This window comes from Chaetura pelagica, unplaced genomic scaffold (genome assembly GCF_000747805.2).
Source record: "Chaetura pelagica isolate M959 unplaced genomic scaffold, ChaPel_1.0 scaffold85, whole genome shotgun sequence".
Lineage (NCBI taxonomy): Eukaryota > Metazoa > Chordata > Aves > Apodiformes > Apodidae > Chaetura > Chaetura pelagica.
In genome coordinates, this window is record NW_009953505.1 from 5,173,924 (window position 1) to 5,189,548 (window position 15,625).

At 38.9% G+C, this 15,625-nt stretch overlaps 1 protein-coding gene across 1 annotated transcript in view; it reads right to left on the reverse strand.

Annotated features, from left to right (window-relative positions):
• Positions 1 to 1,531: 1,531 nt before the first annotated feature.
• ZDHHC20 (zinc finger, DHHC-type containing 20) overlaps positions 1,532 to 15,625 on the reverse strand; it is a 27,224-nt gene continuing 13,130 nt past the window's right edge. The window contains exons 6-13 of the mRNA XM_009999411.1: positions 14,687 to 14,719; positions 13,721 to 13,841; positions 7,513 to 7,633; positions 7,067 to 7,193; positions 5,841 to 5,930; positions 4,660 to 4,775; positions 4,194 to 4,271; positions 1,532 to 2,045 (exon numbers count right to left, since the gene is read on the reverse strand). Coding sequence (XP_009997713.1) covers positions 4,234 to 4,271; positions 4,660 to 4,775; positions 5,841 to 5,930; positions 7,067 to 7,193; positions 7,513 to 7,633; positions 13,721 to 13,841; positions 14,687 to 14,719 — 646 coding nt within the window. The 3' untranslated portion in view covers positions 1,532 to 2,045; positions 4,194 to 4,233. The remainder of the gene's footprint in view (positions 2,046 to 4,193; positions 4,272 to 4,659; positions 4,776 to 5,840; positions 5,931 to 7,066; positions 7,194 to 7,512; positions 7,634 to 13,720; positions 13,842 to 14,686; positions 14,720 to 15,625) is intronic.

Sequence of the window (15,625 nt, forward strand, 5' to 3'; positions counted from 1 at the left end):
TTGCTCACAGTTCTGCTAGATTATGACTGGGTGGTTGTAATACACCTGCTGCAATACACCAATGCAGTAAAAACCAGATGGTATCCCAGGCCCTCCATTTCCATTCCACCGTGTCTGGGACTGCAGATTTTGGTACTCAGAATGAGCCATTTGAACTTGCAGTCTTCTGGCTCTGGTGTCTTCCCCAAAAAATTTTGCTGGTGCAATATAGCTGAGAGTTGATATTCAGATCAGCACTTCTCACTTGACATTTGACAAGAAAAAGCTAAATTTTTCAGGGTAATGTGTACAAATGTTTTTGTAAGATTTGAAATTAGTAAAACCAAAATACGCTGTACAAAGTTTGAAGAAATATTCTGCACCTTTTATAAAACACCAACTTTGGACCATTACTTCTGTCTCAACAACATCTAACAGTGACCAAACAATGTTTATAGGTTCTCAAAGTGTTCTTGTATTTAAGAAAAAAATTATTCTTTCCAAAGACAAAAAAATCCCATTTTAAACCTCACAGTATACTTGATACCTTATTATCTCCATAATAAACGTTTGACTTAAGTAGCATTCTGCCTAGGAGAGAAACAAAACAGGTTCTTTTCATCCAGATCATCAACTGAGCTACTACCTTCAGTCTGTATCAAAAGGGCTCATGTCTGTAATCAGCTGAACATCAGAACATTTACAGACAGGAAAACATTATTTGTCACTTTTTCCAGGTGCAAAATTCCAATACCACCTGAAGATGAGATAGCAGTCTTCTCTATAGAGGAGTCAGGGGAAAAACCAAACGTTTGCTGTAGGTCTTGAGCTGAGGGTGGACTCACAGGAAACACACTTTGCCTTTTGTGAACAGGTACATCACTGCACAAAGCACTCAATCTTTAGCAATTTCAGCATCACTTAGACTGGGCTTGAACTTGTGTAAAGCATACACATTTTCAGTAAGTTAACACAGATGTATGATCCAACACTAATTTTCAAATAAATATTTTATAATTGTTTAAATGGTACTTTAGCAACCAATAAAACCTTGTGCCTTTATTAAAAAAGATAAAAGCATAAAACAATAGTTATAAACCACCAAGAGTCCCATAGAAAAAGCAGTATTCTTCCAGTTCCATCTTCTAACAACACCCAACTGCAGTAAGGTTTTTTCTCAGGGGTACTTTACTGTTTTGTTACTGCCTCATACGGAACAATGCAGGTATTAACAGGAAATGTAACAATTGTTAATTCCTTTATGGAATGACTTTTCTTTGTATACTGATAGACGTTTGTTGGAAAGTAATAATTCGTGATTTTCAACTAAAAAATGAGTTTGCTTCACTGAGCTCTCTTCCTCATACAGTTAAATAAATCAAGTTAAAATGATGAGGGGTCTCAATCCTATAGCAAAAAAGCAACACCCAGGCTTTTATGTTGTTGGCATTACCTTGCTCCAAAACACAGCTAGCAGAAGGAATCCTCAGTCCCAAAATACTTGGAGAGTTAGGATCATGGAGCAGACTGGTTAATATGAGGAGGGGAGAACACATGATCCAGTCCCTTCCCCATCACCCGGTGTTCGCACAATGCATAGTCACACTTCAGACTCACTTGGCTGTGCTCTGCTGATTTTTCTTTTTATCCACTCTACCTTTTTCCTTTCTTTCTGTACCCTGGAGACTGGCTATGGAAGTGACTTCTGCAGTGCCTAAGATGTGAAGTTTGCCCGTGGGGAGGTAGGAGTCTCTGCAATCTACCCCCACCCACTGCAGCTTAACAGAAATGCATAGTTCCCACTCTGGACCTTGTGCATCCAAGCAGGGCACTTCAGGATTTGGCCCTTTGGTAGCAATATATAATTCAGTGTTGCATAAATGCATGTTAAGAGTCTTAAGGCATCTGTCTTAACTTCCCTGCTCTGCAATAGTGCTTACAAGAATCCATTGTACTGTGCAGAAACTTGATTTTCTTGTCTCTTCCTAAAATGTTCCATTTTTTACTGATCAACTTCATCCAAACAAAATTAAGTAATATTCAAGCACAAAATGTGTTGCAGAAACCTAGTGAAACAAAAGAGGTAATTAGTGAAATTATACCCTTCATTTGAAAAAAACAGATCATGGTACAATGCAAGAATGCAGCTGGTAACATGTAATTTCCAGACTCCTGATTCAGGACAGCAGTTAAGGGTAACTTATAATTAGCCTCTGGGAGGTATGAGGTTTTGTTGTTTTAAACTTCTTATATTTTAGAAGATTACCTACATTAAGAACATCAATTCTTCATGACTGACTGACCTGTGGCTGAAGTATCTTGGATCCCTGACTGGCAAGAATTATTAATGAATTTTGAATTAAATGGATAGACAAGGGGATAGAGATGATATTTGCCTAGGTGTGGCTGGGGACTGCTGGCTGGGGGATTTGCTGCCTTTATGCTCTTTTCCCTATAATAATCTGAGAGTTCTGCTCATCAGCCATACCTTTGATTGCTTCTGCTGTGTTAACAACTATCAGTCTGTTACATGGTATGCAAAAAGGCATGGAACAGATGCTGGGACTCACAGCTATTGCACAGCTGCTTACAATTGCAGGGGGAGTGGAATTAACCACCTTGGCCTACAGAAACTGTGATCAAATCCAACTGAACTCAGAATGGCTGAAATATGGTGGTACTGAGTTAACCATTATTTGAGATAACACATACCAACATATTTTTCTGCTGGGTGCAATTAGGTGCTATTTATTTATACAAATTTTAAAACTACAGCAATTTGGGCAACTGTGACATAAAGTACATAATCTTCCTTCACTAAAGTCGGCCTCACCTAGGAAGAGAGGGAGGACAGAAAGGAAATTAATCCCAAACTACTATCAATTAATTGTCTAGCCTAAGCTAGTAATTTATGCTCCCCTCTCTAGGTTGGTGGAAAGAAAGATTAAGACCTTTCTATAATGCCCTATCAGAGGCTATTGGGACAAACTGCTCTCAGAAGATACCTGTTCCTTTCTATGAAGAACAGAAAAAGCTTTAGTAACCTGTTAGATCATATTAGGTTTTATATAGCTAGATGTTGAAAGGAATCCTTTGCTTGGGACATTAATTTTTACATTTATGCAGAGTTAAGAAAAGTTGCAAAGGGAAAACTCACCATTGGTGGGTTCTCATCAGCATGTTTTTCAGAAGTATCACTAACTAGCCTAGATTTGGTTTGTACAAGTTCACACTTGTAAACTTGTAAGAGCAGTCTGACCAACATCAATCCAAGCATCACACCATCCCCCCACCACACAGACCTTTTAGGCAGTTTTTTTTAACAATGAAAACAAACCAAAGAAAACTCCAAACCCCCACCAAAACAATGATTCTAGATCAGAAGGTTTATTTAATAAAAAAAGAAAATAATTAAGTGATCCTAAAATTACTGAGCTCACAAGACTCAAATACTGCATTTTCTTTAAAAAGGAGGAAAAAAAAAAAAAAAGAAAAAGAGGGGGTTGAGTGACTCAGCCCTCAGCATCTACAGCTGCTAGTTGCCCAAATACAATTATCTTCTCTTCCAGAAACAAAAATGTGGAGGTTATAAGCTCATAGAGAATGAAGTCTAAATAAGGGAAGTCTAATTTAGTGACTGGAAATGTATGAAGGGAAGATCCATCCATGCAGCAGCACTCACTGTATTTCCTAAACACAACACGTGCACTGAGCTCCTACAGAAAAGATCACCAGCAGTTCCAAGTGTGACAGAGCAGCCTGTGTGCAGACACCTGTATTAACCTATTGACCCTCCTTCCTTGTGCACACACAGCTTTGTAGAGGAGGAGCATGTCCCACCAATGTACAATTAAGAAAAAGACAGTTAACGAGTTCCTTAAGAATATTGCTGCCTCAAGACAGAACTTCTTCTTGAAATTACCTATTTAACAGATTAAATTATTTTCTCTGGTCAGGTAACAAATCCAACACTGCCTTCTTCAATCTGCATTACAGGGTTAGTCTGACTCAGATCTAGCCAGCCCATGTTTCCTGCACTACAGCATGTCTCCCATTCTTGTCTCCTGGACAGACATTCTGAGTTTTATTTAGACTTTTCTATTACTCATCCAACATCAGAAAACTCCTCTGCATTACATGACTAGCAACACTTGACTTAAAGATGCCTAATCTCATACGTATACAGAAATGGCAATCAATTATGTTGGTCTTACCTGTTTCTCACTGAGATGGTTGGTTAGTAATAAACTGAGATCAGCTTTCCAATGAAACTATAATATGCTTTTTTGCACCTAAAATGTGAGAGAATCTCAATTATGTGTTTTCGCAGATTTGCACAACAAACAGCAAAGACATCAAACCAGAAAGCACACTTATTATGTTGTGCCTATTTTAGAAAAATATTTTCCTCCCCCTAGAAACAAGATTCAAAATCTCACAACAGGAAGCAAGGAATAGAGAATCATCTATCCACCACCTTAGTGCAGTAGCTCAGTTTGGGTCAGAGCACCAGACACAAGTTTGCCTTAACTTACAAACATGCTGACTTGATTCTATGGAACAAGTTTTCTTTTACTTGACTCTAATCAGTTCTTAAGGACTTTTTAGGCCTAAAAAGTATGGAAGACCCCACCACAAAGAAAACCATAAGATTATCAGAAGTGTTACAGTGCAGGCTACCTGATTTAACACCTTCCTCTTCAGGGCCACTTTCCACCCACTGACTGTCACTGGCTAGCAAGCGATTTTGTGATTCACTGAGTGGTCGAGGAGGAAAGGGCTGATTGGCTCCAGAGCTGAGAAGTAAGCAAAGTCAACAGGAATTCTGTAATAGCAGTAGCTGCTTATTTCAGACATTTCTAGAGGAGTGAAGTTACTTAAGAGCAAAGCAAACAAAAAACCCTACAGTGCCAAATAAAGATGCCCCCCTGCTTTCAACACTAATTCTGTTACAGGCTCATTCCAGACCTCAGTCTGAGCTCTTACCTGACATAGGCCACTTGCAGACAACAATGCTACTGCCACCCAGTTAAAAAGAAAACCAGTACTGTCTGGAAGAACAACGGAACCATCAGTAAATGCTAGGGTCTTCTGCTGAACATATTCCTAATGCAAAAGGATACTCTGCTGTTTACACAAGTGTCCTGCTCTTGAATAAATTCCACAGGTTATGATGCACTGGAAGCAACTTCAGAGACTTCCCTTTTGAACACCCCTAATGCCAGGTAACTCAGCTACAAATTCTCCAAGCTATATACCAGACTTCTAAAATGGCAAAGGTAAACTCTCTGGAAGTTTCACATATTCCTGTGCCTTTGAAACTAAAAGAGGCTTCCTGAAAATACACTGAAGATACAAACAGTGCAGATTTGGAGGGATAAACATCAAAGAGCTAAAAACCCTCCAGTGCTTAAACCCAGCAACAGCCACAATGATATACCTCTCTTGCAAACTGTGTCTCAGCATCCCTTGTTTAAATATGCTGGAGAAAGTGAAATAAAACTAATACCTTGCCTTTCTCTCATAAAAAAAATATTCTCTTAAACCTTTGTTTTCCAAGGGCCATTCCTTAGTCTCCCCTAGGACTTTTTTGGTTGTTGTTAAGAGCCAGTAATCTGTATTGTTATTTCCTTAAAACCATATCCTCTGTTATGGGTCAAAACCAAGAAACAGCCTTCCTGCATCAAGCAGCAGTTTTTTAGCCTTGATCCATTCTGTCCTTGTCTGAAGACTTACAAACTCACTCTGAAGATGACAAAAAGTATAAAAAATTTAAAAAATAAATATATTTTAAAGCATTTTTTTTTATCCAGATGAAATATGGAACAGAACAAAATCAGTACCTTAAATGCTACAGTTACCTTTTGGCAGGTTCATTTTGGCTTGAGACAGTAAGTTGCTCTGGATCCATAATCACCAAACGAGTTGGAAAACTACACCCGTCACCCAAACTAAAGCAGAAACAAAGATTCAAATCACTGTTTGTAGTTTACTTAAATTAACTGAACAAGTACACATACAAAAGGTAAATGCTACAGGTTCAAATCAATTTCTCAGTCTGTGTATTTCAGAAACATCACTTTGTTTCTGTAGACCATAGTCTTTGTGAACAGATAGTCAGACTATCTGGTACTTAAAACCCCAGAAGCAGTAGAATAAATATGCATTCTGATGGCCATGCTTTCCCCTCTGCCCATGATTCTGAGGTCAGGTAAGCCTTCTTTTAAAGCAAGTTTAATCAGGGAAAAATGTGGTGGCAAAGCAGACTGACCAATCTACAATATAGCTTCTGTCTTTTTTTAATCACAAGAAAAGTCATGGTAGTTGAGCGAACGGTTAAGGCAACTTAAGATCTTGTTATTAGCTCTGCTGTTTGCTATCAGACCTGAGCTTCAAATACGTTCACCAACATTTTTAACTGATACACAGACCCCCAAAAGCAGTGTTGAAACACAGCACCTAATTTGTTCTGCTGACTTTCTGAGCAATGGGAGTGGGCAGCAAGTCAGTCTTGCTTCATCAAGCTCCCCTGATGCCTGTCTGCAATTCCCTAACACTGACTCACCTAAAGTTCTAAAACCAGTATTTTGCATTGTATCTGAATTTTTTTGTCCTTTGCTGCTTATTTGCATGCATGCTCTCAGGTGGTTTTCAATGCCAAAACTGTCATCTACAGCAACAGGAAAGCTGTCAAGTTTTCTCAGGTAAGAGGGAGTGTTTTAAAACTGATATTGTTTCAGTACAACTGAAGTTCAAGCATTTGGATCTCCTCTGAGTTGCTGATTTTGGCTTTATAGTCAGACACTAATACTACCTCCAAAAGGCACACAGTTTTTGAAAAACACTTCTCAAAGCTTTCCAAACTTTCATATTTAGAAGGCCCTTGTCAGTGAAGCTCCTGTGTTTGAATAAAAACCCTGTGCTGAATTTGCTCAGTTTTCTCATCCACATTTTCCCTATGCATATTCATAGTGCAGGATTTACAAGTTGGCTTTGCAGCTGGGCTTTGTTTCTTAGGAGAAATGAAACAAGATGAAAGTCATGGAATCCATTTATTCCCCAATTCATTCCCATTCCGACTGAATACCTGGTAAAGATAGGGATTAGCCAATACTTCTTTTCATCACCGAAAACCTCCCTCAGATTTTTGCTGCATCCAAGAGAAAAGCCATTTTTATCGGGGCCATTTCGAAATGTGGGTGCACGGAATGTTTCTGTAAAAGAAAAACATGCAATATCTCTAAAGTAAGGAGTCAGGGAAGATGAATAAACAGACTCAAACTTCTCTCAACATTACAAACAAAACAAATTAACATTAATCACAAATCCAGATTCTTGGCTCCAGCAGAGAACACCTACACCTGCTTCATTTTTCTGTGTATGTTGCCTTTACTTACTTTCCCCAAATATGCTTCTTATTGTATAATATTTTAAAATGCCATTCATATATGATAGCATATCCTGCAGACCTCACATTCTCATTGACTTGTTGGTTTCTTGACAAGGAACAGTTCCATATTCCAATTAACTGACCTATGGTTGACCTGTTCTTGCCAACTAGCCAGCAGTGGTAGCTGAAGAGTGACAGTATGCTGATGAAGAACATGGCTGCCACAAAGAAAAGGAACAGTACGTGGAATTTTGGCAATTCATTCTGAGGAGAAAGAGAGAAAGAGATTAATACATTTAACACTTAGAAATTAACGCAGTATCATTGCTAAACATTTTCTGCCACACCCGTTCTGCCACAGGCTTTCACAGAGATGAAAACCCTCAAGCCCAGCTTTCCTTCCATGTGATGTTGAACCAGTGTGCAACAGCATCGCATGCTGCTGGGCACCACCTCCACCTGAGCTCAGCAGCACGAGTGTGTATGTTCATCACTTGGATTAGCTCTGTGTGTCACTGAGGGTGAGTTTTGGAAATGCACGGTAGAGGGCAAGGAAAAAAAGTTTCCCATACTGTATGTTAACTATGACCACATGTTTCCTAGGTTGTATGTTTCCTGGACTAACTGTGCAGCCACATGCAAAGAGGCACATGGAAAACATCCAAAATAATTTTCTTTGAAAGGAAGAAAATGCAACAAAACCTTCCAAACACTTTTCTGGCAAGGTAATAATACTGAACCTACTTCTAAGCTGGTGTAAGGAACGGAAAAGGGAAATGGCTGTCATATGGTGTTCCCATGACTGAACAGCTCCTAGACAAGCGCTGAAACAGATCTCAATTTTTGAGGATCTCTAACATCTAGGCAACAACCAGCATGTACGTAGCAAAACAAATAAATAAAATCTGCCATGTCTGACCAGGCAGAAATGATTCACCAGAAGTTCTACACAAAACCCAACAATTTTGGTACAATCACCATAGTAAAACAAGTAGCCTCCCACCCATATTGAATAGTTGATTCCACCCCCATCCCCAACTATTTTTAAGCTTGCACTTTTAAGAGGCCAATGGGATTTGTAACAATACTATTCTAGTGCTATATCCTCAAAATCACATTACTTTTAAGTAGCTGACATTTAACAGCACTATGAAAGCAGAAAGGCTATTTTTAGACTGCTGTTTAGTTGGCATTATTGCCACTAATTTTTCCATTAGCTCATTCAGTATACACACTTATCTACGGCTGATTTTTTTTTACTAAAACACATTTCAGTTAAGGTCAAGTGCACCTAAGTATATCTGTATGCCTCTACACTGTTGTGCATCTATATGCCTGTTGCCTATACTCATATGCAACAGATTACAAGTCTTCTTCCTTCTGTGATGGTGTAAATAGCTACAGTGAATGACTAGACGAGAAAAATTATAGTAGGAACAGTATTTAAATAGTTACAGCAATATTGGATTTTACCTTTGGACAATTCTCTGCAGCTTTCCTGCGGCAAAGCTTTGCGCAAACAAAGACAATTTATTAAACACTAGTATTATGTTAAGACAAAGTGTTCGAAAACGGCACAGGCTTGGTAAAGAAATGGTTGGTGTGCACACGTGCTCTCGGACATGCCAAGTTCCAACGCCCATCAGCAGCCTTAGTCCTTGTTCTCCAAGGGAATGGGAGGGACAATACACCAGAGCACTCTACTGACTTCCAAGGCATGAAGTTTTCTACTGAAGCACACAAGTATTGCTATTCAGATTGTGGCTGGATCACTGTCAAGCAGTTCCTCAGCTTGAACAGCATGACTACGACAGGTGCATTCTTTGCTATTTGTTTACGCCACAAGTAATGTTTATGTGAATATTCTGTAGGAGGAAACCATTCATAAAGGTCTGAAAAGCTCAGAATACTCCAGAGGTATAAATCAACAGTTTGTAAAGCACAACATTCTTCTGACTTCAGAACATATTTATTACCATTACATTTTGTTTCAGTCAAAACCATAGGACTTGCCATTCTTTGCACAATTTTATTTGTTTAAAAAAGGTATCCATAACATGTCAGTATCAGAGTTCATCTTCCCAATATCCTTCAATATTGAGATTATTGTGGGATGTATCTTTAGCCCAACATCTGAAATTGAACCAGTGCTTAAGAAAACAAAGCAAAAAACAGGAAAGCTTAGTTTAAATTAGCTTTTAAATTTTGAAAGTTATAACAGAAGAGTGGTATTACCCATCTTAGCTAAGATGCTCACACTTAACGCATCTGTTGAAAGCCATAAATCTTGCCTACAAGTTACATAAATCTGTGCAGAAAGCCCAGGAAGAGCCCAAGCTTTCACCTTGGAGTCAGACAGACATATACAGCATTTAAAAAAATGCTGGCTACCATCAGATTATGCTGGAGTAAGCAAATGATAGCAAATCCCAGCTCTCTGAACTGCCATATAAGTTCAGTTTCCTTATTTACTGATTTTATTTTTTTTAAATGCAGTTTTGCTTAAGAGAATTTGTGCAACAGGCCCTCTCTCCTCTGCCATAGGGATATGTTTAATTGTGGTCCCTCAAAATCAAGGCTAGCAAAACACATACTACAACTGCTACTTACTCTTCAGTTTCATTTTAAAGCTATCAAAGGACACTGCAGTGCTCCCTAGTTTCCTAATTATTTTTTCTAGCTTCTATTTCTATGACTCTTTTGGAGTTGCATATTTAAATAAAACAGTTCCCAATAAAGAATTCTCAGGACAGCTAATTTTAAAGCTCAAAGAGCAGTAGCAGCTTAGTCTTTGTGTTTTCTGTGGGCCTGAAAACACAAGTTAATTTCAGTTGCACCCTCCTAAAACAGAAGCTCTATAACCTGGAGAAGGATTTTTTTTTTTAAATTATGCATGGATTAATCTGCATGATCCCCAGGGAACAGTTACCTCTTCTGACTACCTAGTTTCAGCCACTGCTTTTAAGTTCTTGAATGAATCTCGCAGAACTGAAGCATCTTTCAAAAAATGCCAATTCCTTCCTGGAGAGAAGCACACGGGCTTCGAGTGCATCTAACAAGCTTATTCATAGTTGTGTTCTAGCAGCAGTCCACATGCTACAGCATGTAAAAAGAGAGTGAAAATTCAGGCATTAGTTACTTAAAATCACTATGCTCAGTGGCAGCACAGAAGCAGAGAGGGAGCTGAAGAGCTTAAAAAGGGAAGCAAAGGGAAGCAATCTGCACAATATATGTGGACTACTGAGCACGCAAAATAGACTGAAGCCAGTCACTATTCTAAAGAGTCCTCCACAAAGTCCTTCCCAAGCACAGTCATTTCAGCATATATCAGGTCACAAAACCCCCCAGAACAAAACCCACAACAACAACAAAGTGCTTTCAGAGCTTGACTGATCTTTGAGTAGGTAGGAATAGCTTAAATCTAGAAAAAAAAAATGAAGAAGATCTGGTAGATCTATACACGTATAGGCAGAATGACTTAAGTTCTCACTAAGGATGTGGAATCCCTCTTTATTTTTTTTTTTTGTTAACACAACCAAAATTTTGCAGAAGTGTGTGCCATCTACCCAGAACACATATCACACCCTTGAATATTAGCTATACTCAGGATTGCCAAAATTATTTGGAGAACAATGGAAGACACTGAAAACATCTGTAAAATACACAGGCGTTAAGTGGGAGGAAGCGCAGCAAGAACGAGAGCACCACACTGTACTATGTAAACAAGGCATCAAGGACTGGGCATTCAGCCAGTGGTGGTGTTTGTGACAAATTCAATTGGTTAAACTGAGTTATCACCTGCTCATCTTTAACAACTTCCTAGGTAAAAATAAAAACCTCATGAGTATAGGAGAAGTAGTTAAGAGTATCAAAAAACCCGAGTCATTCATGTTCCCTTGATCTACAAAACAGATTTGAGCATCTGCATCAATGTGTGAGCCTGTGGTAAACAGTTACAGCCACTGTGGCTGTTCCACCACTGTATGAACAGTATCAAGATTTTTCTTCAGCACTTTATGCATAAAGCATGAAAGACCCAAGTCTTGCATGTGCAAATAAGAAATACAAAGACTGTCTTCAACCGAAGAGGTAGGCTAGTGTGCATGTCTGGCAATGTTTGCAGTATCTGCCTATCTGTGTCAGATCTCTATGCAAATATCAACAGTGCAAACCAACAGATTACTGGTTTGTGTAGTGAGCACATACACCATTCACAACCTCATTGCTATAAATTCTGAAGTGAGCAAGGCTACAACCTCAAAGAAGCAGTTCATCTTCCATCCCAGCACTGGATATATACATAGCATTTTGTTGCACACTTTCTCTGAAAAAGTCTAAACGAGCAGTAGCAATATACTGAAGCAGTCTACACATGTCTGCAGTGCTGGGCTCTCATCTGGGTACAGCTGTAGGGAGAAGCTTCCAGGAGTCTCTTCTGCAGTCAACATCACTCGCCTAAAAGCTTACGTACTGGAGACACACTAAATCTTGCAAGACTACATGTTTAGGTGCTGCCACCTCTTTCTGGAAGTCTATTTTACTCAGGCTATTATGACATGAGGAGAACATTAGCTTTATGGGCCAAGTGACTGAATGTAAGCAAAGTGAATCAGAGACCTACTCTAATGATAAAATCACAGCATCACTAGATTCTGTCCTGGAAGTAACCAGAAATGAAAGCAACAAGTGCAAGCACACAACTACGTTGTCTATTGTCACACTTAAGAAGCAGCCCACTCTTGCAGGAAGCATTTTAGACAATTAAATCACATAAAAAAAAGTCCCTCTTAAGTTTACTTCCTCTGCTCAAGGGCTCACTTCAATATCGTGTCCAATGGGCTTTGGAAGAGGCTTGCTGAAAATGTTGGTATTAAATGTTCGTTGTGGTCAGACGTTCTGGGGACATTTGTTGCACTAACACTTATGAAGTGAGGTGAAAAAGCAAATTAATTGTCTTTGCTCAAGCACTAACTAGGTAAATATGTAAAAGCACATCTACAGTTTCATTAGAAATTGCATACAAAGCACTGGAAAGCAGCCAGGCAGATGTTTGGGAGTGGCACATTCACAAATTAGGAATTTTAACTATTTACAGTTAAGCAAGACTGAAGAGCAGAATTGGACCATTTAATTTTAAATATGTCAGGCCACAGCTATGACTGGTAAATACATTTATAGCTTTTCATCTCACACAATACTGACAGCTCAATTCCCACATAGTACCTTGCTCTCCATGACAAGCTGCCATACAGAACCGACAGACCAAGATGGTACTTTAGCAGATCGGACCCATAGGCTTAGACAAACACAAAGGCAGGTACTTCTTGCACTAATCTTACTTGCCTAATGCCAACTGTCTCAAAGTACAACTATTCCACACACATGATCAAGCTTCTCTTACTCAGACATGGCAACATCTCTTTGCTCCAATTAAGATTATTTCTCCAGCCACAGATAATGACTCCTTTTCCCAGCTACTCTGACAGCAGCTAGTGCCTCAGAAAATGTGCTGTTATTTACTTACAAAGATGCGATGGAAAGCCTTCCACTTACAGTGATTTTTCCCATGCTAGTTAATTGAAACTGATTAAGAGAATTCTGACACTAACTCATTTCTGTCTCGAGACAGGAAGGCACAGTACAAATTTTTTGAGATAAACGGGAACGATGCCAGAAGACACTCTGTTCAGCCTGGAATGTGACTGGAACAAAACTGAGAGATAGAAGATAACACTGATGTACAAGGATGCTTACCCTTAACAGAAATGTTATTAAATCTAGTAAGATGCATGTATTTGTTTTGACCATTTGACAACTGATAATAAGTTTCAAGAAAGATGTGTATCATGAACATTGTACACATTTTAACATTTTACCCGTATCAGACAAATAAAAGCCACTAGCTCAGTCAGTTCCCAAGAAATTAATCGCCCTTATCTGGTAGCAGATTATCCATAAGCAAGTCTAGGAAGATACAAAATAGTTATGTTTCACATTTGTCAGTATTTGTATATATATGTGTGTGTGTGTGTATATATGTATATAGATGTCATTGTTTGATATAGGCACTTCTTTCTATATGTATCTATCTAATAGTCTCAAAAAAACCTGAGCTGTGCCATTCAGTTTTCACTGGGCAGAGAAACTGCAGTGTCCACACTGGAACCTCTTCCCCAGTTACTCATCTGGGCACTGCAACTCATTAATATTTGGAAGGTTGTTCTGCTTCAGTCATTTCATTTGAGGTTGTTAATGATAATGAATTATGGAAGAGTAAATGGTGAGTAACAACATGCTTATGCAGCCTCCAATAACACATGCAAAAATAAACAACAAAGGCTTAGAACTTACTGTCCAAAACTTTATGAAGTACTGCAAGACTGTAGCGGCAACAAACAGACAGTACAGTAAGGAATACATTAAAAACAGGAGAAAGAATTTGTAGTTAGAAAATCCCACACAATTATTCACCCTAGAGGGAGGGAAGAGAGAAATAGATTACTATGGTATTAAAACGAAATGAAACAAAAAAACCCCAACACATTCAGCTTTTGCAGAGCATAACGTGTATGATGTCAGCAGCATGTCCAAAGCAGTCTGTTGCTTGTGGTTTAGGAACATTTTAAGCCACCATTTTGGATGAGGTCTCGTTCCTGAGGCCAAATGACCTGGGCCCCTCACATAAATTTTGTCCTCCACAAAGTTCTGTGGGACAGGACATAAGCTGGCAAAGCATGAGATACATGCAGTCTGTACAGGAAGTGTCTCTCACACTATGAACTAACTGCAGTCATTGTGGAAGATAATGCAAGTCATTCCATCAGTTACAATGGAAGTTGCTTTGGTTACAAAATCACTTTCAAGTCAACCACGGATCGCTGTAGTTTTATAGCGACAGCAGGTAATACTTCTACTGACTGCCAGTGAAAACAAACCACAGCACAGTGACTGACTGAGTGTGTCTTCTGCATCATCTAGAATCAAGAACTGATTTTCACAGTGTAGTGGGTATATCCTCTTCTGCTAACAACAGAACTATGCAAAAGGAAGAAATGCCATCTCTCATTCACCTCGTTCATGTGCCAGCATTTCTCTGTATATGGAGAAACTGCATGATTTGGGCTACTGGGCCTATAACTCCACATTGCTACACACATTAGGAACAATGTTTGTTTTCACATATTAAAGCCTCAAGAAGTTCTGTGAAAATAAAGTTTCACTTCAGTGTTGCATTTTTTGAAGCATCATCTAATTCATCATGTAGGATCAAATTGACTGTTATTATACTCGTTTTTTTGTTTGTTTTTATAGACTTACCAGGGACAGTGGTGGTCCATTTTTAGCACACATCTGAAATAAATAATTTTCAGTAAGTTAAAGCAAAAAATACATCTTATTTTCAAAACACATACTTCTAGCTTCTGCAGATTTGGGGGTCTAGAGCAAAAGCCTTATGAGAAGCTGCTGAGGGAACTGGGGTTGTTTAGTCTGAAGAGAAGGAGGCTGAGATAAGAGACCTTATCTGTCTACAACTACCTGAAAAGAGGCTGTAGTGAGGTGGGGGTTGATCTCTTCTCCCTAGTAACAGCAACAGGACAAGAGGAAATGGGCTCAAGTCCTACCAGAGGAGGTTTAGATTAGCTGTTAGAAGAAACTTCTTCACTGAAAGGGTTATCAAACACCAGAATGGGCTGCCCAGGGAGGTGGATGAATCACCATCCCTGGAGGTGTTTAAAAAACTTACAGATGTGGTGCTTAGGGACATGGTTTAAACACTGGACTTGGAAGACAGGTTAACGGCTGGTAGAGTTAGGTTATGGTTGGATTTGATGATCATTAAGGTCTTTTCCTACCAGAACAATTCTGTGATTCTCTTCTGTGTGTTACTTTTTTAAAAAAAAAAAACCTCTTTTGCCCCACTGTATCTTTTTCAAGTCCTCCTCAACTGTGCCAGTTCCTGTATTATAGCATCTATCCTTTCACCCAAAAGGACCAAGTGAGATTCTGAAGAGTTATGAAAAGAATATCTTAAATTAACATGGGAAGCATTACTAAGCAACACCATGTAATAGTTCATTAAGCCACACTAGTTTTATGTGCACATTGAGAGAAAACAAATCTAAATGACACTTCAAGAGTTGTGTGGATAAGGTATGTTAGCCTGACATTCATTTCCAATAAATCTACCTTACAGCTCCCTTTGATACCTTTTTTTTGTTTGCTGCTTGCTTGTTTGTTTTTTAAAGATAATGAAGG